Genomic DNA, 26,997 nt, shown 5'->3' on the forward strand with positions numbered 1-26,997 from the left:
GTGAAAGTAAGGAAAAATAGGACTTTCAGTGTCAAAGCAGACTATTTACAAGTGGCTGTAGTATGCTATTACCTTTTATTATACCAGTCACAACAAAGCAATTCCAGCAGGGTGGAGGCTCATTCTAATTCTACGAGGGCCTTGGCTCCGTACGTTAATAGTGAATACTAGGCCAGTTGCCCTTGCAGGCCATTTTAAGCCAAGCTAATTTCCCTTTTGGTAGTTGAATTAACTTAGCCCGTTTGGTGTCAGACTGGCCTTACCAATCCCATGGTTGATAATTATATATTATCCCTAGTGGGAATAACTGGGATCATACTATAGATAATTTGAGGGGACTCATGCATGGGATAAAACATTTAGGGACTGCCTTTGTCCATTTTCATTTAATTTGTGACTGGAACGAGTTGGATTCTAGAATTATTTTAGAAGCAGCGACTTGGTCCTGTTTGCATACTATTATAATGCACTTTAAACTAGATTCTTTCTCTGGGTCTAGTACAGGCTTTGCTATGACCATTCTCCAGTCAGTCTAAACTGTGGTAATCTACCCATATCGCTATGACTAATACAGCAGAGATTATAATGACAAATATAGTAAACTTTCCATAACAATAGATGTTCAAATAATGGCTGCTGCAGTAACAGCTCCCAACCACCACCCCCTACTTTCTGCATGTTTTGTTGCCAGGGTAAAGATCTATATTTTTTCTTTCCTAGCATAGGCCTTTTCTGGGCTTTAGCCTCCCTCATTGTTGGCATGAAAGCTCTGAAGGAATTGGTGCCCAAACAACTATTTTTATTCAGCTCAGCTTGAGCTGACTAACTTGTTTGGATGAGTGGAAGGTGCCCTTGAAGCTTTGGAAGTGTTTGGCTGCTGTATCCTGTGTAGGCTACTAGAGCACTGATCATTTGAACATGACTAGGTTTACATAAACAACTGTACTGTGTCCTCCCTAAGAGTCTTGGCTACACTGAGTGGTAAAGAACATGGTTGCTTTCTTTAAAAAGCAGTCTGTGCTACAACACAAGCTATGTGTTACATGAATTTCCTACTTGGAACTGGTGTAGTAATTTTGTTGATATGTCTGGGGGACTGGATTTTGATAGGCTTTAATGCAGGTTCTGTATAATCCTAATGAAACACTTTTACATCTAGTTGTTTGTGTGGCTATATTTTTGTAATTAAAACATTTATGAAAAATAATTAAAAAGAGGTAATTATCTTTAGAGCATGGAAGACTTGGAAAAGAGTCATGAAGCTCTTCTCTCAGGCGCACAGAGTGAACTTCGTAAAGAAATGGCAATGTTACAGAAAAAAATCATGATAGACACAGTAAGTGCAACACTGCAAAATGTCATTTATAGTTGTATCCCACTTAAGATTTTCCATAGTAACATTGTGTAGTAACAGATTTCCTGCAGTAAATGAGTAACAGCCTGCTATGCAAAAAAAAAAAGTAGATATTGGAATTTCAACTATTTGTAAAGTATATCAAAATAAACACAGGTAATTTATGTTGGACCGAATAACAAGGAGCATTTAAAACAGACCAACTTAATACATGACTTTTTGTTTTACAGTTGATATTTTTAAATCTATTACCATTCAAAAAATAATGATAATATATATACACACACACACGCACACAAAGATATTTATCTATACATAGGTATAAAGTATTTTTTCTTCTTTATCCCAGCAACAGCAAGAGATGGCAAGTGTTCGCAAGTCTCTTCAGTCGATGTTATTCTGAGAGCTCAAAGGAGAGGGGATTACTTGCACCTGTGCAACATAATACAATAATAATCCATTAAGGACTTGTACAGTTTCATTTGTGTTTACTTTGTTAAACTATTTTCTGTGCTTTATGAAAAGAATATAACATTCTGTTGTAAATCAGCATTGTTTTCGAATAAAATGTTTGTCATGCCATTTGTCTTAAATTTTTAAGATCAGTATCAGCCAGCAGTACAGCAAATGCATGCCATACTGTATATACCATTTCCTCAGCAATCACAGTCTGAGAAAGCCATAACTTCCAAGTTTCACCTGCAGCATTTGGAACTGTACAACTTACTAATCATCTGTGCAGAAGTAGCAGGCAACAAACTTGAAAGACGCATTTTTACATTCATACAGTATTATGTTTTGATTCTTACTCCTTTATTATTTTCATTACCACTTAAATTTCACATCAGCTTTCCTAGTTGCTGGAAGGTTCTGCATACCTGCCCAGGCAGAAAGCAGTGCCATAGAGGAAGACTACAGAACGGTGTGACATTTTGGAATTGGTTGGCTCCTGAATGACATACAGAAGGTTGATACCATGTCCTTGTTCTCTTTTGTTGATTAATATGGTTTCAGAGCAGTTAACAGTTCTTTCCCAGTCTTTACCACCCTATCCTATATTTTGTTCAGTGTTAAGACCAAGACATATTTCTGGAGGAAAAGGTGTGTGGGCTCAGAAATAACTTGTTTCCCTGGCGTATTTATAAAGGACAGTTCATTTTTGTATTAATTCTTTGCTAGGTTTCAACGGCGGCGGCAGCAGCTGTCATGGTTCCTTTGATTCACCTCTTCATGTCAGGGCTGCACTGCACTCCTCCCTGCTGGTGATTAAACCGTTTTTGCGAGTCAGGATTATTGTTAGTTTTGACCTCCTACTGACATTCCATAATTTGGTAGAGCTTTTCCCCTCAGTTTAGGTCTGGCATGTCCCTTTCATCTATCCTCACCAAAGGCAGATTTACACCTCAGAAACTTCAGCAGTTGTAACTGAGCATGCTGGGGAGAGCTCATTATTTTCTTGTTTGCAAAAATAAAAGTAACTCAGATCTTGGAACTGGGCTACACAGTGCCAAATCATCCTACAGCACTTCACATATCAAGTGACTCAAATATTGCAAACACCCAAATCTGAAGAACCAGCCCCTTTGTTCAATCGCAGACTGTAAGTAAACAGGATACAGAGGATTTTATTCTCTAAGGCTGGTTGGAAGTTTTAACAGATATTGATACAAACTCAGCATATCACTTCATTTGTAAGTGGGGGGGGGGCTTCTTTTGCAGTGGACAACTATTGGGATTTCCTTTTCTGCTGTCACCAGCTTCACAATATTTAATCTTCTCATCTCACTGCTCGGGGAGGGGTATGTTCACACATCCTGGTATTAGACACTGGACAAAGAGCATATACCCAGCTCCTATATTCCTCAGTTTTAACTCCATCCTTAAGCAAGCAAAGACTGCAAAACAGAAGCCAAAATACACCACACAATAATATTTAACTAAATTCTTGTTAGCTTGTAAGAAATTCAGTCCATTACTGCTGGGTGGAGTGGCTGACCAAATGCAGGTGAGTAGTAAGAGTGTAATAAGCACTCACTATAAAAAGAACCTTACAGATCGACTGTATCTGTTTTCATCTAATGGGGGGGGGCTTCCACAGTAGGTTACTACTGGAAATAATGCTGTTTAATGAAGTTAAACATCCTGTGTGATTGGAACATAAAGCCTAAAAGGCGGGAGATGAGAAATATGAATCCTGTAACAGTGAAATACCAAAGGAGGCGTGATGTTTGTGTCCTTGTCTAAGCAATAATGCTGGCGAAAGTGAGAGCCAACAACAAGCAATTGCGGCTTGCAACAAGCACTAGAAGCACTCACTCCTCTGGCGAGGTGGTTCTTAACAGCATTATTTTCCACAGGACAGTTTGACACCTAATGGCAAACCAAATCACTCAACATTCCACTTAGAAATGGTTTGCTTATCCACTACAAATCCCTTCCTTCCTGGTGCAAAGGAGATGATCAGCTGTATGGTCTTCCTGAACTCAAGCTCTTGCTTTTCTAGTAGAACTTGATCTAATGGTGCATACAGGGCTGTTTCTCTTTTGTTTTCTGTCAATGTAAATAAAATAGGTGTGAATGGAATAATTTAAGGTATTTTACATCAGTTTTGGAAGGAAATATAGATTAGTCTTAACTATGCTGAAACCATGTCAACCAAATATCGTCCCCTACAAATAAGGGCTTCAGGTTCTAGAATCCTTCAAGCAGAGTTGATAAGTATCAATAAGGCATTTTCTAAGAGACAGGCTGCTAATTTTCAGAACCAGCAGTTTGAAATGGGAAGTGGACAAGCCTGTGAGATATAAAGGTCAGGTTCCAAGGAGGCTATGGATACTACAAAGGCAGGAGACTATTTAGCACTGGGCAGCAGCTTTCTCTTTCATGAACTTATGACGTGCAGAGATGCCAAAGATATCCACTTTAATCATAGAAAAATGAGACCCAATTGTACTGGTGTCTGCAAAAAATGAGATTCAACTATAAACTGACTGAATGATGCAAAATAAAATACATCTATGCTTGAAAGGAGACCATCTTCCACTCAGCACAATATTTCTTATGAGCTGAATGTTTCTTGATGATTTCTATTACTTCTGAAACTCCAACCAAAACTATGGCAACAGCATGGAATCTAAGTAAATGGAGCTTGTTGTCACCACCCAGGAGAATTCTTGGCTTGAAATGATATGGAATTCAAACCACAGACTACTAAAAGAGCTAACAGCAAGAATTAGACACCCCAAGATCCATAAGTTACGACTCTATAGACGTTGACAATTCCCAGTATACTGTAGTATTACAATGTTCAGCACATTGATCGCTGCTGCAGTAGCCATAACTATATGGGTTATATTCTGCCATGGCTATAACAGCCAGACATCTTCCAAAGTTCAAACAAAACTTACATGCTCCCAAAGTGTTAGTGAGCTTAAGCTGAGCTGACTAAAAAGACAGGTTTGTGTGCCAAACCCTTTACAATTTTCCTGCCATTAGGATTGTGCTGTTCTTTTACTGGGCAGATAAATTGCCTTTGGGTAAAAACCTTCCCCATTAAAAATATTATTTTATTGTACTTTTCTGCTTAGGAAAGTTATTTGTAAGCTAGGAGTTCTGTTTTAATGGACTGTCATTAGACTTAGCTATACTTATATACAGAAATACACTTTTTTATCAGTTTAAAAGTTGTTTAAAGTAGTTGAACATTTTTTGTAGAGAAATTACACTTTTTGAGGCTGGCAACGTATTTTAAAGTGCTTTTTGCTGTGTTTTTGGGTGAAAAATGTGACTTAACGGATTTACGTTTTTACTGGTTTATGCTGCTTGGTTTCTTCAGGAAAGAGACTTTTTTTCGGCTTGACCATGCAACAGTTTAACAGTCCCACTATAAGTCAATATTCCAGTCACAAAAGAAAAAAGTTAATCAAACAGCCTTTGGTGCCACAGAAGGTTAGCAATTTGCCATCGGTATGTGAGACTGCTGTGGCCAAAGCTGGTTCCTCACACCACTCATCTTTTGCCCCAGATCCTTGTGGTGTAGCAAGTACAGCTATACACCAGCAGTTAGCTACCAGATATAGCTGTGAAGCTGATCTACTTTGGCAAAATTTGTAGTAAGATAAATATTTGGGGTATATTAGTTATTATTATGCCAATTTCATAAGCCTTGTCTATGGTGGGTTTTGGTCTGGTTCCTTCGCTTAGACTTGTGTGCAGTTATTCAGTGAAAGGAATCTGTGTAGTGGTTTCTTGTTTAGCCTTTCAGTATTCATGCAAATGATGGAAAAAATATTTTTTGGGATGTTTTGCTGATTGTAGCTAGCTGGTCCTTGTCTGAATTTCTCTTGTTTATAACAGAAAAATAGTAGCTGTAGCTACTCTTTTTGTATTTTGAGGTGTGGCTGTATGGGGGGGAGGGTACATAGCAGGTGCAGGAGTGAATATCTGCATTTTTGTTGGCAAAGGAGCAGAACTGTAGGTAGTTTGTCTGCCAGTGTGTTAGATTTACTTTGATGTTAGCATTTTTAAACTTTTCTTTGGCGCATTTATATTTCTTACAGTTTTAAGCTGATTGGTATTGTGGACAATATGATAAAGACAACAACTTCTGTTTGTATAGATCGGGGCTATATTAAATACATGGTGCTTTAATTTTTAGTTGCAGCTTATTTTACACATACATCATCTCATTCTATACACAATGAATCCTACCTCAAGTATCTGCTACTATCTGTACCCAAACACTAGAACAAATTTATAACAGTACTCATTCTGCTGCTTAGATCCAACATCGAATCTGGCCCAGGACCTGGAACCACCAACATTCCTTCACTTGCCTACCATCTCACTTGTGACTCCTATGCCATTCTAAATGCAAACAATATAAGAAATATGCATGACCACACTAGCTTATTCGTTAAAACACACAACTTTGATATACTTGCTATTACAGAATCCTGTTACAAAAATGACAACCCCAATATCCAGTATTTTTCCCAAATTATAAATATTTATTTGATGCTAGAAATGGAGATAGTCCAGTTAGGGGAACCCTTGTACTATACATATATTTTCTAAAGATTACAACAGTTTCCCAGGCCAGTGCTGGCACTGATTCTGACCCCAGCTGGATTTAACGAAAATTACCTGCCAGAAAGATACCACTTTGTACAGCTGTAGCCTACATCTGACCTTCATACTCCTGCTGTAAATTCTAAGTATTCATTCATAGCATTACCTCTTCAGCTCCAAGAAAACAGCATGTATCTCTTTTCAAACACTAACCTTAACTTCTTAGTTTCAGCAAAAAAATGACACTGCAGCATTTCTAAAAGACCAAGATCTATGCCAGGTCATTACTAACCTCATAAGACCTATCCCTATCAGCAGTCACCACTCACCCCTCAAAAACTAACTATACCCCCACAAGACCTAACCTTACCAACAATCATCCCTTACTCTTCGATCTGCTAATAACTAACCATTGCAATAACATATCTAACACCTCAATTCACTGTCCCATTTTCAGCGACCACCGCTGTGTTACTTCTGTGTCCAAAACCTATAATTAAAATATACTCCTAGATTTGAAACCTTCCATCCCAAATCACAAAAGAACATTTCTAAACTGAAAATTCATATGTCCACTTTATACTGGGTTCACATTCTATCAGCATAAAACCCAAACCTTGCCGCTGAAAATTTCACCCACTCTCTCAACCTACAAAACAAATTCCAACAGTTTCAAAAGATTTCTCAAACAAAATCAGCTAAATGGTGCACTAAAAATTAAAGGAAACTTTTAAAACGGTGTGACAGTTCCTGACAAAACTGGAAACTCATCAGCTGACTCTGAAAAAACAGTTCACACTCATCTGCAACATTACTAAACAACCCATCAAATGCCATAAGGCTTAAGTGCTTACAGCCAAACAAAAGCTCCATATTACGCTCCCAAAAGAATTTTAGTGGGAAACTAACCTAATTAAAGGACATAACACCACTAACCTCAGTACCTCCCAGGACACCATTCAGTCTCTAGACAGACAACTTTCATCCTCTGACTTTCCTCACTGAAGTCAGCGATCACCTTACAATATCTTCCAGAACATCACCACTTAGTCACCCTCTTCACCACCCTTTGACTATAAACAAATCTCATCCAAAGACATTAAACAACTCCTAAAACAAATTCCCCTTGATGGCACTCCAGTCACTGATAATCTTAGCCACTGGTTCTTCTACCCACTGTAGAGAATACCCAATTACTCCTTTTCACCACATTTTATAACTTCTGCACAATACCATACCATCAATTTGGAATTCCACCATAGTTAGACCACTTCTCAGATAACCCAAACCCAACAGTGCCTCTGACTTCCATCCAATCTCCACACTACCAACCATTGGTAAAATTCTTGAGAAAATCATTTATACTTAGCTGTCTGACTACATACAACAGCACCATTTCATTTCCAAAACCAGCATTGCTTTTTGTCTAGTGGAAGTACAGTGAGAGCTCTCCAGACCTAGGCTAACAGCATCCATATTCATAAACCTCACACATATCTTTGACATAGATGGCCACACCCTCCTATGCATTTTCTTGTTAGATATGGTTCAAATACTTTCTTAACTCAAGATCATTTAGTGTAAAAATAGGCACAGCTATCTCCACAACAGCCACCATTCAAATCTGTATCCCTCAAGGTTCAGTTCTTCCTCCACTTCTTTATTCTGTTTTATATAAAAAGCTGTGTTTGTATTGTCCCACATCATCTTTTACTTCTGTATGCCAAAGCCATTGCCTCAACTTAGCCAGTGTCATCTTCAGGTCCAGTCATAGCCACAAAGATGTATAGATGCAACTTCAAAAAGATCTTTTAACCTTACTTCATAGCTTAATTCCATTAAACTACTACAGTCCAAGAAAACAACATCTGTAGTATTTGGAATCCACTCAAAATTCTCTAAGTGCTCCCCTACATTGGGCAACAAAGTTCAAAACAATTTCTCAACTGACACAACCTGTTCATCCAAATACTTCTGTGTCTACCCTAAACTTTCAACTTCACATTGAGAAAACTAAAACAGAACTCAAACAGTTACTATTCTGACTCATAAAATGTCCTATTTCCACTCTCTTGCAGTTAGAGCAGCCATTGGCAAAGGTATCTTTCTTGTCCAGTTAGAATACAACCATTAATAGATAGCTGCATCTTCAAAACCCTGAAGTCAATTGTTAAGAAGTCTGCCATTTCATATCCATCTCCCTTAGTCATGAACACCATTGTATTACTGTGAAGACGTCCAATGGGCTCCCCATTAAAAGCTGACCTTCCAATAGGATCTCTCCTGTTTGAGCTAATCTAAGATATATTTACTCCCCTCTTTCAGCAAGACTCACTCTCTACATCTGATCATATAGCCTCAGAAGTTGCTCACAACTAGGGCCCACATTGGAAACACATAGGAAAAAACTACACATGCCAACCACAGCTTCTTTCCTAGCCCCAAAACTTTGCATGTGCTCCCCTCTAAATTTAAAAGTGATCTCCTTGTACACTAAACTCAGATCTCAATTCAAAGTCCATGTTATAATTCAAAGCCATTGCTTCAGCTCAGGCCACGTTACTTAACACCTCATTAGTCACCTGTATTTTCTTCCATAACCGATTCCTCAAACACCCTAAGTGGACTTTATGTATCCTGGAATATGAAAATAGCCAATCTTTCTTATTATTTTCTCATATGTTTCTTTAAAATTTTGTGTTCTGTCAGACTTCGAAGATTACTGCACATTAACCAGTAGGCTGATTAGAGCTCTCGTAGTGTGAAAACTGAAAGTGGTAAAAAAAAAAATAAATAAAATAAAATGAAAGTTAACAGTAAAATTCACTTACTGGCTGGTCACTACACTGCCTAGATGCCTGCTTAGAATACCTTTGAAGAGAGCATGAGAAACTTGGGTAGAAAAGGAGAAGAAGAAGAAAAAAACTCTGGCTGTGAAGAACCTTGCAGTAGGTCAGAAAACAGCAGTTCAAGTTTCAGCTGCAGTACAGGAGATGGCTTTCAGAAATTTAGAGGAAAGAATTAATCAGATGCACTCAGAAGTGTTTATATATTCATCCAGTGTCTCACTTATTTTAAAGTGACAAAAGGCTGAAAAGAACAGAAGAAGCATTAAATAGTTATTTCAGATGAGATGATGAAACTGCAGAAATCAAGTTAAACTGGAGGAAAGACGGAGTACGAAACTTCTCAAGTAGAACCGTTTCACGAAACAAAATATCTGATGTTGTTGACTTCATTCAGTCTTTGACTTCATTCAATCTTCAACCTGTGGAATCGGATCCGAGAATGAGAATCAGATCCAACTCGGCCATAGACTAAAGCTCTAGGATATGAACTCTGGGCTTCTCCCTACACATAATGCTTTGCTCTCCCCTCAGATCTCATTTGCCGTGCTTCCGCTAGCACTGGGGTTTCGTCTCTGAGCTCCTCGAATTTCTTGTAAGTTAAGAATTACAATTTTTTCTATCTTAATTTCCTTATTACTTCTTTTCTTCTATTTAGCAAAAAGTTTTTAACCTTTATAAACTCTTAGCTTCTTTGTTTATATACTTATATAGTTCCTAACCCTTCACATAGACTTAGTGTCCCTTTCTTCAATTTTATTTCCTTTCATTAAAAAAAAAAACAACCTTGCTTTCCTGTTTTCTCTGTGTGGTAGAATTATTTTGGTTATAGCATATTAGATACCAGATGGTTTAAAAAAATGTGTCAGTTGTGGGCACAGATGCCCACACTGAGTGTGTGGTATGTTTAGGACCATCACACCTAGATTCCTCCTGCTCTGTCTGTGCTGGCTTCAACCACCGGGCATTAATCGATCAGAGGAACAAACTGATCTTAAAATGGCTGCTTCCTTCCACAGGCCCTTCCTCTGCTTTACCTTCTACTTCAGTGGCTCAACCTCCCCCTACCAAAAAAACAAGCGGTCACCAGAAAGGGCTTATAGGACAGGGGAACCACCACAAAAATTGTCAAAAACTTCAGATCTGACTGACTCCGCTCCAGTTGTCATACAGGCTTCCCCTCAGCACCAGTCCCAAAGTTTTTCACCAGAGCCGGTTGCCTCAAGGCCAAAGTCTCCTATTTTACAACCTTCCAGGTCAGTCTCTAGACCTCCATCTGTTGTGTCATCCACCAGGTTTTCATGTAGTTTCTCCAAAGCAGAGGTAGACAGGATGCTGATGAAGTTTCTCCAGGCACAAATCCAGCTGGGGATTTTGCCCCCTCCGTCCCCCGCAGGATCCCCTCTGAGCCATCAACCATTCGAGACATCTGAGCTGACAGGTACAAGTACCTTGACTCTGACAGTTTCCCTGATTGTCCCAGCTCCCACGATTCCAGAGCAGAACAGTTCTTGGAGCCACAGCTTCAGCATAGAGTCTGAGGGGTTGATGCCCACTGCAAAGTTTTCTGAGCTGTCTCTCCCCCTCTGAGCTTCGGCACTTGACAGCTCATGTCCAACTCCACACTTAGATCCACGGATGGCTGGGATTCTTCAGGCTTCTTCCTCGATAACTTCAGCTCTGGGGGCATTGACCTGAACTTCTTGTTCTCCCTTGGCATTTGAAGTGGTGGAGAGTACTCTCTCTGTGCCCAGAAGAGCCTCAATGCTGCCTGCTTCAGGGCCTGGTCCCTCCTCAGCAGATATTGTGCTTGAGATTTGTGTTCTGTCACCTCCAGGACAGCCTACCCAGAAAGACTTCTAGACTGTTTCCCCTTTGGAACATCCCAAGTCTTCCGACACCTCCCCAGAGCACCCCACTGAGGAGGTCCCTTGTAAGCATCATTGCAGAAGATATCGATGAAGGGGAGGGGTCCCCAGGTCACCACCTGAGGATGTCTGCTTTGAAGACATCATGGAAATTCTTCGCCAAAAAGGTGGATGGTCTGCTGAAAGCCCTAACCCAGAGAAATCAGTGTTTCTGGAAGATTTTCCCTTCCTGCGGATCCCCTTACTGACTTTGTTTCCTGCACAGTGTGAAAGGATATGGACACAGTGGAACCCATTCCTAAACACCCCTACAAAATCCTGAGCTCCCCTCCAGACAGACTCCATTGGACTAAGGGTACACCTGTTCATCCCATGGTGGTTGCAGCAGCCACCAAGAAGGAACTGGCCCAACAAAGCTCCACTGTCCATCCCCCTAGCAGGGTGTGTAGGGCTTTGGATAGATTGGTAAGCGGATGTACATTTCAGTGACTTTCACATTGTGAGCTCTGAATTATTTGGCACATGTAACCAGACTACAGATGGACTTACATCAAGGAACTCTCTAGTTCTGCCCCAGGGTCCATCTCTGCTGAGAAACAGAAAACATTTTCCTCCAGAATGGCCACCTACAGTCTATATCCAACATGTCCCTGAGGCTAATTTTCTCATGCTGCAGAAGGTACCTCAGAGGTGGCCCGGTCAGGCATTGCTATCAGATGCCACACCTGGATGCAGCTGTGTGATTTCTCTGAACATTTCAAGGTGTCCTTCACTAACGCCCCTTCTAATGGATCATCTTTGTTTGGTACTACTATCAGAGAAACACTCTTTCCCAAAGTGAAAAGGATGAAAAGACCTTGTCTGCCATCAGAATCCGCTTTGCTACCCCAGCGGTTTTGAAAATCTCAAGGTTCTTTTCAGGATTCATTGGGCGATTTTTTCCTCTAGAGGCAGAGTTGGAAATGGTGCCAATGGCAGACACCACCCTCAGGGCAGAGGGAGTCTGATGAATCACTGGTCCCAAGATACTTCCTCCAACAAGCCCAATCAGTGATCCTGAAGGATTGCCCGACTGCTCTTCTTTGGAGGCAGTCGGGGGACATTTGTCTTTACACAGAACAGCCTGGGAAGCTATCACAAACAAATGTTGGGGTGTTAAATATCATATCCAGATGTTATTCCATACCCTTTTTCCAAAATCTCTCCCCAACCAGGAACCTCCTCAATGTTGCAACTAATCAGAGAGAGGCTGCAACCTTAGACATTTCAAAGCTGCTAACAAAAAAGTCAACTAAAGTGTCCCCCAAGACCAGCTTGGATCATGCATCTACTCCAGATTCTTTATAGTGCCCAAAAAGATGGGGGATCTCAGACCTATTTTGGATTTCACCAACCTCAACAAATCAGTAGCCAGATCAAAGTTCTGTATGGTCACGATTCAGTCTGTTCTGTCCTTCCTGCAGAAGAATGACTGGATGTGCTTTGTAGACCTCTAGGATGTCTACTATCACTTCAAGATAAAAAGGCACTCCTGAAGGTTTCTCCACTTCCGTCTGGGAGCCAGTCACTACCAGTTCAGAATACTCCCCTTTGGTCTCACTACAGCCCCCGGTGGTGTTCACCAAATGCATGGCAGTAGTGGCAGCTCACCTGAGACTGCAAGGATTCCATGTGTTTCCCTACCTGGATGATTGGCTCCTCACTGCTCCCACCAGGCATTGTCTCATCCAAGCCAGGGACTACCTTTTTCAGCTAAACTCAACCTTGGGCATCTCCATCAACCTGAAAAAGTTGCAACTTCAACCAGTCCAACTGACAGACTTCAACAGAGACTGTCTGGACACAACACGTTACTTAACTATCCTTTCTTCAGACAGGATGTCCACCTTAAGACTCTACATCAGGCAAATTCTGGATATTCCTTCTACCCCAGCAGGGTTTGTCCTCAGGGTTTTGGGTTCTATGGCTGCCACCATTACTCTTGTTCCAGTAACATAACTTCATATGAGAGTACTTCAGTGGACCCTTGTGGTCCAACGGTCTTTACTGTCATACCCAACAAGTCATCCAATAAGGTTATCTTGAGTATGCAGGGAATCCCTTTCTCTGGTGGCTCCAGTCAGAGGATCTTAAACAAGGTCGACCCTTCATCCTTCCCCCGGGTTGCCACGATGACCACAGATGCTTCCCAATCTGGGTGAAGGGGGCATTATCTGGGTCAAATTGTCCATGGTACATGGTCCCATCTCGAGACCAACTTGCATATTAATGTCCTGGAGATGAGAGTGGTGCTTCTGACGTTGCAAGCAATTCATTCTTCTCTCCCTGCTGGGACCACTACAGTTCAGATAGACATGTTAGTTGTCTGGTATATCAACAAACAGGGAGGAACAAAGTCTTACCGGTTGTGGTGAGAAGCCATGAGGTTTTGGCAGTGGGCGATCTCACCCAACCGCTTTCTACTGAAAATGTACATTCCGGGGAAGTCAAACATCCTGGCAGACAAGCTCAGCAGAATCTTTCTGATGCCTCATTTGTGGTCTCTTAATTCTTCAGTGGCAAACATGATATTCCAGAAATAGGGTCAAACTTGAAGGCAATATCTTCACCTCTTCTTACAACACAAAATGCAGCGGGTTCTTCACCCTGATCCCTCCTCAGAGACAACTGCCAAGAGAAGGTCTAGTCTGTGCTTGGCCCCCTGGTCTGCTTTATGCTTATCCGCCTCTTCCTCGCATCCCCGTTTTCTAGAGAAATCTCAGAGACTGAAGTGCAAGGTAATCCTCGTTGCTCCCTTTTTGCCTCAGCAAGTTTGGTTTCCCTCCCTTTGGTTTCATCTGGTTTACCCACCATGAACTCTGGATCCATTTCCAGACTTTCTGTCCTATCTGTCAGGACAGACCACCCCAGATCTCTGAAACTGACCACTTGGTTGCTCCAATTTCAATGATGGCAAGATCTCCTGGCCTTTCATTTCCAGTGAAAAAGATCTTGATTGCAGCACATAAACCTTCAACCAGGAAAATATATAATGGCAAATGGAAAAGATTTCCAACTGAGCCCATCAGCACCATTTAGACCCCTTTATGGTATCTATTCCCACCATCCTAGACTTCTTAACCTCTATTTTCCATAATGGAGCTGGTTTCTCTACTGCAAAGGTTCAGATGGCAGCCATTTCCAACTTTCACATTGAGGAAAAAGTATCTTCATTTGCATCTTCCAAATTATGCATGGCCATTCTGAAGGGTACCTTTCTGCTTCACCCTCCAATCAAAACTCCCACTCCCACTCCCACTTGGGATCTTACTGTGGTTTTGTAAGCTTTGATTGTGCTCCCCCTTTGAACCTTCAGCAAAAGTTGAATTGAAGTACTTATTCTGGAAAACCGCCTTCTTAGAAGCCATCACCACTGCTAAGAGGGTGTCTGAACTTCAAACCTTACCATCCAAGCCATCGTATTTAATCTTTCAGAAGAACAAAAGTTACTCTGCGTACTAATCCTTCTTTCTTGCCCAAGGTTACTTCTGAAGCTAACAACAGTCTTCCAGTTTTTTCCCAATTTTTAAAACAAGGGAGAGTATGCACTTCATATGACGGATGTACATAGACAATTACATTTTTATTTAAACAGAACAAAACATTTCAGAAAGTCTGATCAGCTGTGTTTATTCTTTCCAATGTCTAATTTTGGCAAACCTGTCTCCAAAGTCACATTGGCCAAGTGGATCTCCAATTGCATTTCTCTTGTGTATTCTTCAAAGGACTTTCATTACCCTTTCATATTAAGGCCCATTCTACTAGATCTGTGTCCATGTCCTCAGCCTTTTGGTCTAAAGTTCCCATTGATGATATCTGTGCAGCTGCCACTTGGGCAAATTCTCATACCTTTATATCTCATTACAGATTGAACATTATCTCCAGAAACAGGCCATCCTTTGGTACTGTGGTTCTCCAGAATATCTTATCTTTCCATGAGGACCTCCCAAGATTACTGTAGCTGGGGACTCTGTCCCACAGGTTAAAGATTGAATGAAGTCAACAACTTCAGATAAAGAAGTTATGTACACACCATAACATTCCATCTGAGTTGTTGACTTAATTCATTGTCAACCTTCCCTTCCTCCATCTTCCTTCTATAAGAATTAGGGCCTCATGGATGGGTTGACAGTATTCATTTTCACCTGTCTGAGCTCCTGAAGTACCTTCTACTTTTCTTTTCCTTACGTGTGTGTGTGTGTGTGTGTGTGTGTGTATATATGTATATATATATATATATATATATATATATATATATATATATATATATATATAGTTACGTTGGAGACATTGCATGTGTTACAGCAGCAGACTCGATCTGAGGGAATGAGGGGACAGCAGAGCATTGTGGGTAGGGGAGGAGCTCAGAGTTCAGATCCTAGAGCTTTAGTATATGGCCAAGTCAGATCCGGTTCTCAGATCCAAAATGAATGAAGTCAGCAACTCAGATGGAACATTATCTTGAGTACATAACTTCTTTGTACGAGACACAGCATGCAGAAAAGAAATGACATTTTCTGCTAATCCAGACTGGAAGGAATGGAGTGTGTTAATTTTATGAAAATACAAATAAGCAACTGGACTGGTATTCCACAGCAGGATTTAACCGAGAGGGAACATCATGTATATGTTCCAAATCTGGTCAGCAGAAAGCAACCAAGACTTATATTAATTAGTAAGGATGCAGTTAAACCAGGAGAAAGAGCAGCTCCTGGCAAAACTGTGGCAGAAAGCAAAACTATTCAAAATTGGGAACGCTAGAGTGTTTATGGAAAATTAAGTGTACACTACGGATGTCAAGAAGCAGGTGTGAAGTTGAAGTTGTTATATCTAGATGTCGTCAGAAAAAAATTCTGGAGGATCAAAGGAATTTTTGTATACAGAACAGGGTAGGGAAGAAATAAAGAAAAGTTTTGCCCACAAAATGAGCTAGCAAGTTAAGGGGGGCGGCATTGTTTCTCATCCTTCTGACAACAACAAAGTCCACAGGGAGAATTTACCAGTGAAACCTCTTCCATTGTTTCAAAGGAAAATGTTTGAGCCGAAAAAAAAAAAAATTTGACCTGATTAGAAGAATAAGGAGTACCATGCACTTGAACCAAAGACCAATGTTTGTGAGATAAGGAAAAATTCCAGCAATAATGTGAAATTAGTGAATCAATGAGAGATCTGTAAAGTGTCTTTCCCCTTTATATGCAGTTTAGGCACAAGAACTGTAGTTATGCAAGAAGAAGTGGCTGAAAAAAGACTGGAAATTTGTTCACTGTATTAGACTGAAGGAAAGATACTAAAACATAATCCCCACATTGTCTTTAATGTTTAAAAGGACAATGAAGGGACTATAGAAGTAATTGTAAGTAAAAAAGTTTTTATTTTTATTAATATACATGTAGTACATTTCCTGATGTAAACTGCATGTACTGTGCAGTTTTGGAGGGTATGCAGAAGTATTTTAAATTTGAGGTGGGGGCTGTTAGCAACTGTTGCTTATGCTAGTGATATTAAAGTAAACAAGTACTTCTTAACAGAAATATATCCAATCTTTATACTGTAGCAACATAAGAAAGGCTGGAAATAAAGAATACAATGTTGTGATCTTGGACTGCTGGGGGAGGGGGGTTGTAAAAGTGTGCAGAGCATATTATATGTGTATTAACATATAATAATTTCAACCAGGTTTATACAGGTAGAAGTCTAGATGAATGATGTTCTTCCTTAGATGTATGCTGCACTATTGCTTACGAATGGGAAATTTCCTGATTAAGCTACCATACATGTGGCTAATACATCAAAGCTTGGGTGCCTTCCTCCCACTTTATATGCCCAGCCTACAGCCTGTGCTTGAGAATATGTGTTAACAGTTCCCCTTTATAATCTCAAAATACTGAAATATCGAATTTCAATATCTCGAAACTATAAAGGCGAACGACTCACAATCCCAAAACCCAAAAGCACAAAACACACAATCAAGAACATATACACCAAACACCACACAACACACACACCATTCTACCCACACCACACAAACTACACAACCCTACACTACATGTAAGCAGGGGTGCAAGCCCCCCCTGCACCCCCCACACCCCCCTACTTATATATACCAACTCCAAGATCGCACAAACAGAAAAAAAAAAGTCACACCCAGACATTCTACAGTCCGTCGCACGCGCACACACACACACACACACACACACACACACACACACACACACACACACACACACACACACATCCAGCACTCATACTTCCACCTCCCTACCCTAATCCACACGTGCAACTTACAAAAACACTCACATACACTCACTCACCTTAAATTCCGGAACCATCCCAGCCAAACACTTCATGTAACGTAGAGTAAATGCATAAGCGCAGATTCGAGATATTTGGATTCGCGCTTATGCACTTTCGCTATTTTGAAGTTTCACCTTTATGGTCTCGAGATACTGAAATTCGATATTTCAGTATTTTGAGATTATAAAGAGAAACCGTGTTAACACACAAGGGATGCATGGGCATGAAGTTCCTCAGAACATTGTTGCCGCCAGCCTGAGAAGAAAGACTCTCGATTAGGTCTGTCAGTCATATGGCCTGTGCAGTTTCCAGTCATGTGCAGATAAGTATCCCGATTTGAGACCCTTCTTGCTTCACAAATTTTTGACTACTTGTGTCATTTTTAATGACTACTGAGAGATTGGAAAATGTGACTGCTGCAAGCAGATTCCCTACAAAGATAGTTGTGTTTGGGTAGGTCCAAATCACAATTTCAGGGGGTTGCAATATTTGTAAGCCTTTTACCCCTGAAACTATTAAAGTTGCTTAGCGTCCTAAATTTTCAAGAAACTGCAAGGGGGGGGGGGGGGGGGGCATGCACAATTTTTTCTCTCCCTTTGCCAATATTTCAGAAGTACCCCCTCTAAAGCCGGATTAACAAAGGCCAAATGTCGATGCAAAAAGGTAAACAATTCTCTAGGAAGAAGTGGCAGGAGAAACCAAAGTCAAATTTCAAATGACCTAAGGATCCCTTTGCTAACAACCCCCTGCGTTCTCTCATCTTGATCAACCAGTTTCCTTTGTTTCAGGGGAAACTCTCAAGCCTTGCCTCAATAGAGATCAGTAAAATCATAACTCTGGGTTCTCAGCACAATCTGGACGGGGACACGTTGACTTGGAACCTCCTTCCAGTTTCTTATGGAATTCCACAGGTTCCCCAAATGAAGAACATCTGGTTATGTCAATTCTAGAATATTCTATACGGTTATTCCCACATCAATAAAAAGGACAGGGATTATATTTGAGGTTATTTTTTTTATTCACAAAAGGCAGTGCATGGAGACCCATTACAGACTTATGAACCCTGAATACTTTCCTAAGAATTCCAGAATTCAGTATGTTCTGTCTCCAAAGTCTTCTTCCTGTGATTCTCCCACAAGCCTTTCTGCTTACCGTGGGCCTAAAAGATGGCAAATGATTCAACCAGATCACACAAAATCCTTAACATTTTGTGCTTTGGGATTTCATTTTCAATTTTCTGCTTCGCCTTTGGTCTTTCTACAGCTCTGAGGGTATTCACAGCATGTTTAGACCCTGTGAGAGCATTCTGCAGGCCCCAAGGTATCCATATCTACCCTTACTTAGACTTTATTTAGAGAATCTTCTAATCCAAGCGTCACAAAAAAAAAAAAAACTTTGTAGGATCTACAATTCAGTATGGATATATTTTTTTATCCTATGTTTCACCCTAAACCTAAAGAAATCCACCTTGCAAACTTCTCAAAATCTAGGTTTCCTAGGATGCTAATGTAACACTTCTTGCATAATGACCTTCTTTTATCAAAAGAAATTCCATTTTCTGATCTCATACTTCCAATCCCTTCTAACATTAAAAGCAAGAGAGATTTTAAGAGACCCGGGGTTGATGGCTTCAGCAATACATATGATTCCATTTGCCAGACTCCAGAAGATGAAGATTGAATGGCACCTCAAAAGTCAGTTTGAACACATTAAAAGTGTCAAAAGTTCCTAATTCCTCTATTGTTCTTCATGAAGGAGTTTCATTGGTTGGGCAATCAGATACCACTCACTCCTGAAGTACTTTTCTGGTTCCTGCTTTCCATCAAAAAGTCACCACAGATGCTTCAGACCTGGCTTTGGGAGCCTGTTCTGTGAGCATGAAAGTTCAAAGAATACGGTTAAGGCAGGACAGGCAAAAAAACATGAACATGTAAACAAAATGAAAGACCCCAGCCTGGCTCTTCAGACCCTTACAGTACTACAGTCATGAACAAACAAGGAGAAACAACATTTCTATCATTACTGTAGATTAGCTATGATGGCACAGAAAACTGCTATTCATCACAATCTGTTTCTCCAGGAAACTTACAGCCTATTAGATATGGACTCAATAGTAGATCCAAAACAGAACCTCATCAACGGATGCTAAACAGAATGGTCTTCCTGCAGATTGTCTGTCAGTGGGGAACTCCCTAAGATAAGTCTTTTTGCTGCCACTCTGAACAGGCAAGTACAGGCTGTTCTGCTCCAGAGACCCAGACAAAGAAGCATGGAAAACTGACAGATTATCAGTCTCTTGGAAAGGGAAAAACCTTTTATGCATTTCCTTCCTTTCTTCTAATTCTAGATGTTCTTCTGAAAATCAAGAATGACAGCCCAAAAATGCTGCTGATTCCCCCCCCCCCCCCTTTGGCCTAGGCAGCATTGGTTCTCCCTTCTTTTTCACGTAGCTGGGGACATTCACAAGGGCGTCTCTGAGTCATCCAAACCTGCAAACTCTCAACTTGACAGTATGAATAATAGGCTTTTGCTATACAATTCTGGCACATTTTACTGGGGATGTGCTGCAGGTACTAAAAAGAGGGTAGAAAACCTGCTACAAGGAAAATTTTACATATCCAGCTGGATGAGATTTTCATTTTGGTGCCAAAAGAAAGAACAGACACAACACCAGTGTACTGGGTATGCCCATTATCCTCAAATACTTGAGTGAGCTACTTAACTCTGGTATGGCATAATTTTCTATTAAAGGACATTTGTCGACCTCTTCTGCATTGTTTCGTATGGCTTCACCTCTTTCTTCACGTTACGAGGTCAAACACCCTTCGCATCAAGCCCCCAAGAAAATCCATTTCTCCTCCTTGTGACCTGGATTGCATATTGGAAAAGTTAATTATCTCAGTCTTTCTCTTTCCTCCATTGAGCCTGCCTCTTCTGCTTCTTTAAAATTATGTACATGGAAGACAGTTTTGTTACTGGCTTTGACTTCTGCTAAGAGTTTCAGAGTTGCAAGCTCTTATGTCTTTTCATCCCTTCCTGATTTTTCATAAAGACAGTGATCTGAAGTAGTTTACTTCATTTGCTCTTCAACCTGTGGGTACTTGGATCCATATCAGATCCGACATGGCCGCATTTTCCAGCTATGGCTCTGAGCTCCATGCTCCTCCCCTTACCCATAATGCCCCTGTCTCCCTTCTCCCCCAGATCTCGTTTGCCACCTGAGAGGAAGCAGCATGGTCCAAGCTCCATTGTGGTAGTGTTGCTATTTAAAAAGTAAATTTTGACCTTTTTGAACTTTTCTACCTATCCTTTTTGCTCCTAACCTTTCTATACCTTCTCGGGGTACTTCATAGCTTGTTTTGTGTATGCTTTTCTATCTTCCTCGCCTCTTTTCTTTCCTCATGGTAGCATGTGTGTGTGTGTGTGTGCGCATGTACATGTGTGTTTCCTTTGAACCGGCTAAGGCATGGTGGACACCCCAAAGCCTGGTTTTAAAAGGTGCACAGAGTATGGCCATAAGCTTTCCCTGGTGGATGGCCACACACTGTGCGTGGTTTGTTTGGGAGTGGCTCACCTCCAGTCCCCCTGTCCCATTTGCGCTGGGTTTAACCCCAGAGCACTTAAGGACAGGCGGGACAAACTTATTGTCAAGGGTCTTTTGCCTTCCACTGCTGGGACAGATTTCCCACCTTCTCCCGCTAAGAAAGCAGTGGCTGCTGCTTCGTCTTCCCCTTCCTCAGCCTCTAGGACTCACCCTCCCAACAAGAGGCCCAGCAAAGGGAATAAGGTCAAGAAGGTCCAGCCTCACAAGTGTTCCCCCTGACCGCTCATTGGAGGCCAGCCCCAAGACGAAGGCTAAGACTGTTTCCAGGCCTGTTTCACCTCGGCTCAGGTCCCCAAGGTTCTCCCTTGAGCCCAAGGTTCTAGTTAGCCGGTCGCCCACTAGGCCTTCTCCCTACTAGCTTTCCCGGCCCACTGTGACAGAATCCTCCTACTCTACCCGGAGCCTAGCTGATGTGGAGATGGACAAGATGATGGGGAGATTTATCTGCACCCAAATCCAGATGGGGGTCTTGACAGGACCTTCTCCCACCGGAGGGGGCGCCTTCCAACCAGTATTTAGACCTATCACTCCTTCTCTGATCTGACCCGCGGTTTTGGAGCTGTTGGATCTGAGGACAGTCAGAGCCGAGGGGTTGGTGCCGATGGTACCTTGTACCTTGACGCCGGTCAGTGCCCTGAGTGTGTCGGATCCGAGCTCTCGGAGCCATAGCCTCGGGGTCAAATCCACGGGAGTGCTGTCTGTTCCGAGCTTGTCGGAGAGAAGCATCCCCCTCAGCGTTTTGGCTCCAACTCCCCGGTCGGATCAGGGGGGAGCGGCTTCCACTAGTTCAGCCCAGGAGATCCGTTCCTCCTCGGCATTCGATGTGGTAGAGAGGGTTCTTTCAGGGTCGAGGCCTCTGACTATTTTGTCTTCAGAGTCCGTCCAGACCTCCCTGGCCTTGAGTGCAGGTCCGACCATCTTACCCTCTCAGGGGACAGCCTGTAGCTGTAATTCCCAGGACGTTCCAGCCTTGGAACAACCCGCTTGCAATACCTCACCAGATAGTCCCCCTGAGGAGCCCCCCCCCCCGCAAGCATACATGTAAAAGCAGGCACTTGAACTCTCCCCCAGAGTCCCTCACAGAAGACACGGACCTGGATGAAGGGGAAGGTTCCCCAAGATCACCTCCCAAGGATGTCTCCTTTGGAGACATCATGGAGATCCTCCATCAAAGAGGGGGGATAGTCCTTCCCAAAACCAGCCTCTGAAGAGTCCGTATTTCTGGAGGCATTTGGCTCAGGCCCGTCTACCTATTGGGTGTCCAATCCTGCCGATCCACTTGTCGATTTGATAACATCTAGGGCATGGAAGAATCCGGACACCATAGAGCCAATACCCAAGTGCCCGTACAAGGTCTTAAGTCCTCCCGAGGACAAATTACACTGGCACATGGGGTCCCCCTGTAGATGCTATGCTGATGGCAGCAGCCACCAAGAAGTAACTCGCCTAGGAGAGTTCCACCGTCCATCCACCTGACCGAGAGTCGAGAACGTTGGATTGTTTTGGGAAGCAAGTCTATGCTTCAGCGACCTTCTGCGTGAGGGCACTATACTACATGGTGCACATTATTCGACTCCAGAAAGATCTGGTCATGGAAGTCATGGAGTCAACCCCAGGGTCCATGTCGGCAGAGGACAGGAAGACGTTCGATGCACGAATGGCCACCCTAAAATCTGAAGCCAGCACTTCCATGCGTTTGCTCTCTCATGCCATGGAGGGAGCTGCACAGGCGGTAGGGTCTGGCATTGCCATCTGGCACCATGCCTAGCCCTGCTTATGTCAGTTCTCTGAGCACTTCAAGGCGTCTTTTACCAACACCCCTTATGATGGTTCTTCCCTTTTTGGGAAGACAGTCAGAGAGCCTTTGGTCCAGAGTGAGAAGAACGGGAAGACACTGTCTGCCATCGGGATCCGCTTCTCACCATCTCAAAGGTCCTTTTCCAGGGACCAGCGAGGCCAGAAGATGATGTGGTTCTGCAAGTCACAGGCATTTTCCTGGGACGCTTAGGACTCACTTTCCCTCAGAGGTAGAAGGGGATATGATAGACGCTGCCCTAGAGGCAGAGGGGATCCTAGGAATTTCGGGTCCCGAGAACCTTTCTTGGATAAACCTAAACAGCAACCCTGAGGGATTGCCCAGCTGTCCCTCTCTGGAGGCAGTCAGGGGTCATCTGTCACTTCACCCTTTAGCGTGTGAGTCCATTACTATATATCAGTGGGTGCTGCGAGTCATATCCAGAGGATATTTCGTCCCCGTCAAGGATCTTCCCCATTCAACAAAGCCCTCCTGGACGTCCCACCCATGCAGCGGGAAGAAGCAGCAGTGCAGGGAGACTCACTGCTGAGAAATTGAGTTATCCAACTAGTCCCCCCAGACCAGTCCGGATCTGGGGTTTATTCCAGGTTCTTTTTAGTGCCAAAAAAGATGGGGGACCTCAAACCAATATTGGATCTGTCTCAATTGTACCTGTCAGTAACCAAAACAAAATTCCAGATGGTCATAATTCAATCTATTCTGCCTTATCTGCAGGACAGAGACTGGATGTGCGCAATCGACCTCCAGGATGCATACTATCACATCAAGAAGCACAGGCACACCTGAAGGTTCCTTTGCTTCCGGCTGGGAGCCAATCATTACCAATTTCGAGCCTTCCCTTTCAGTCTCACCACAGCCCCCAGGGTGTTTACCAAGGTAATGGCAGTAGTAGTAGCTCACCTGAGGCTTCAGGGCTTTCAGGTCTTTCCGTACCTGGACGATTGACTCTTTACCACCCCCCCCCCCCCCCAGAGCATCTATTATGTCAGGCCAGGGACTCCTTCCTTCAGTTAGCCAACAAATTGGGCATTACGATCAATATGAACAAGTCTGCTCTTCACCCAGTTCAGATTCTAAATTTCATTGGGGCATGGCTGGACACAATACAATTGAAGGTGTTCCTCACATCAGACAGGATACGCAGCTTGAGGTTACACATCTTACACATTCTTCAGACCCATTTACCAACAGCCGAAGCAATGTTAAGAGCTTTAGGTTCTATGGCAGTCACAATAAATCTTCTCCCCATAGCACACCTTCATATGAGTTTACTGCAGTGGACTCTAGTGGTTCACTAGCGGTTCAGTGGTCACTGTTAGACCTCCCTTTGTCTTTTCCAGAGAGAATTTCAAAAGCATACAGGGACTCCCTTTGGTGGTGGATTCATTCCCCGGATCTCCTCAAGGGACGTCCTTTTCAACCTCCTTTACCCCAGACCACGGTGACCATGGACACCCTCCCTATTTGGGTCGGGAGCATTGCTCAGGAAGGACAGTCCAAGGCATGTGGTCCCCTTCCAAGATCTATCTGCACATAAATGTTCTACAGATGAGAGCAGTTAGTCTTGCGTTGCAGGCTCTCCATTCTCATCTTCCTCTGGGAACGATTGCAATTCAGACGGACATGTCAGTGGTCTGGTATATCAACAAACAGGGGGGAGCCAGATCTTATTCCTTATGTCGAGAGGCCATGAGAGTGTGGGAATGGGCAAGCTCCACTGGCCGTTTTCTGGTGCCAACGCACATCCCGGGACAGTCTAACATCTTAGCAGACAGGCTCAGCAGATCTATATTGATGCCATACGAGTAGTCTCTGAAGCCTTCAGTAGCAGAACATATCTTCCTAGAGTGGGGTCATCCTTGCTGCAATCTCTTTGCATCTCCTTCCAATGTGAAATGCAGCAAGTGTTTCGCTCTGAACCCCCCGCTGGGGGAAGCCCCCAGAGACGCTCTGATTCATGCTTGGCCTCCCTGGCTTCTTTATGCATATCCTCCTCTTCCCCTCATGTCGAAGTTTCTGCAGAAAGCCTGAAGGCTGGGGAGCACTGTGATCCTCATCGCCCCATTCTGGCCTGGACAGGTTTGGTTTTCCCTTACTCGGGTCTCATCTGGCTGTTCCACCATGGACCTTGGATCCAGTCCCTGATCTGCTTTCACATCCCTCGAGGATTCCTCATCCAGATCTGGACAGTCTGAAGCTCACTGCTTGGCTGCTCCAGTTCCCATGATTCTTAGGACTCCCGGTCTATCGTCTCCTATTAAATCCATTCTGGTACTGGCTCATAAATCGTTCACCAGAAAAGTTTATCGCAGTAAATGGAAACGTTTTTCTATTTGGGACATTCAGCGGTATTTGGACCCTTTCACTGCACCACTTTCAGTGGTTTTAGATTTTCTAGCTAGCATTTTTCATCAAGGCACTAGTTCCTCAACGGTGAAAGTCCAACTAGCCGCCATTTCTAATTTTCATGTTGGGGTGGACATGTCTTCATTGGCTTCTTCTAAACTTTGTAAAACCTTTCTCAAAGGTGCCTTTCTTCTCAGACCCTCGGTTAAGGACCCCATTCCTCCATGGGACCTCACTTTGTTGTTGCAGGCATTGGTTTCTACTCCCTTTGAGCCTGCGGCATCTGTGGATCTACAATTTTTGACCTGGAAAACTGCCTCCTTGGTTGCCATTACATCCGCTAGAAGGGTGTCTGAGCTTCAAGCTCTTTCTATCAAAGTCCCTTACATGTTCTTTCACAAGGATAGAGTGTCACTACACACTAACCTGTCCTTCCTTCCCAAGGTAGCCTCAGAGGCCCATATTAATCAGATTATTAATTTACTAGTGTTTTTTCCCAACTACCAGAACAAACGGGAATACAGATTACATTTACTGGATGTACACAGGCAGTTGAGGTTTTATCTGCACAGGACTAACCCTTTCCGCAAGTCAGATCAGCTTTTTGTGTCCTGTGCCAAGGCCTTCCCAGGTAAACCTGCCTCAAAAGTGACTATTGCTCACTGGATTTCACAGTGCATTGGCCAGGCTTATTCAGGTAGAGGTTTGTCTCTTCCAGGAAGAGTGAAGGCTCATTCGACTTGATCTATGACTACGTCAGCAGCTTTTTGGTCTAACATCTCTTTGGATGAGATTTGTTCAGCTGCTACTCGGGCCTCATCTCATACCTTTATTTCTCATTATAAACTAGATTTGGTCTCTAGGAGTAGAGCATCCTTTGGTTCTGCGGTGCTCCGTAATATCCTTCCATGAGGGCCTCCCAAGAGTTAGGTAGCAGGGGACTCTGTCCCACAGGTTGAAGAGCAAATGAAGTAAACTACTTCAGATAAAGAAGTTATGTACTCACCATAACGTTCCATCTGAGTAGTTCTACTTCATTTGTTTTCAACCGTTCCTCCCCCCTCCTTCCCCCTAACCTTATATTTTGGGATATGACACACACTTTGTACCGGACAGTTACTGCTGGGATCTTTGGTTCTGTCAGGGCTAAAGTTCATTTGTGATGTTTGTGTTGGAGGATAAGGTGTTATTTGGTCTGGTATCTGTTACCTGTTAGGCAGCAAACTCGATCTGAAGGGAGACAGGGGCATTAAGGGTAAGGGGAGGAGCATGGAGCTCAGAGCCATAGCTGGAAAATGCGGCCGTGTCAGATCCGATATGGATCTGAGGACCCACAGGTTGAAGACAAATGAAGTAGAACTACTCAGATGGAATGTTATGGTGAGTACATAACTTATTTTTTCTCGTAGGACTAATGTTTCTTTTATGCTTAACTTCATAAATAAAATATCTTTAAACCAGTCCATTCATTTACCAACATTTCCCTAACCCTCAAAATAAAATATTCACATGCAGTTAAGATTCTGTTTAGATGAAAAAAAAAATGAGTTCTTTAGAAAATCTGATCAGCTGTTTGTTTTCTTTGAAGATAAAAGGATGGATTTTCCTGTATCCAGATTGATTTTTTTTTTGCTATATCTTTCTATTGCAATTTTGATAGGAAATCCCTGCAAGGTCATGTTAAAGCTCATGCTACTACAGCCGTTGTGTTTTTGGTGCCTTTTTCAAGGGAAACTGGACTCACAAACTATTTTGTAAGT

At 42.5% G+C, this 26,997-nt stretch overlaps 2 protein-coding genes across 2 annotated transcripts in view; one reads left to right on the plus strand and one right to left on the minus strand.

The window, feature by feature from the left end:
* The window catches only part of SYCP3 (synaptonemal complex protein 3), a 1,713,853-nt gene extending 1,711,917 nt beyond the window's left edge, over positions 1-1,936 (plus strand). Inside the window, exons 9-10 of the mRNA XM_044087754.1 lie at positions 1,232-1,336; positions 1,704-1,936. Coding sequence (XP_043943689.1) covers positions 1,232-1,336; positions 1,704-1,757 — 159 coding nt within the window. The 3' untranslated portion in view covers positions 1,758-1,936. The remainder of the gene's footprint in view (positions 1-1,231; positions 1,337-1,703) is intronic.
* Positions 1,338-26,997, minus strand: part of CHPT1 (choline phosphotransferase 1) — a 1,155,717-nt gene continuing 1,130,057 nt past the window's right edge. The window contains exon 9 of the mRNA XM_044087753.1: positions 1,338-1,786. Coding sequence (XP_043943688.1) covers positions 1,739-1,786 — 48 coding nt within the window. The 3' untranslated portion in view covers positions 1,338-1,738. The remainder of the gene's footprint in view (positions 1,787-26,997) is intronic.

The sequence above is a fragment of the Protopterus annectens genome, chromosome 11.part0, assembly GCF_019279795.1.
Source record: "Protopterus annectens isolate FY-2018-M chromosome 11.part0, PAN1.0, whole genome shotgun sequence".
In the NCBI taxonomy this organism is placed as follows: domain Eukaryota; kingdom Metazoa; phylum Chordata; order Ceratodontiformes; family Protopteridae; genus Protopterus; species Protopterus annectens.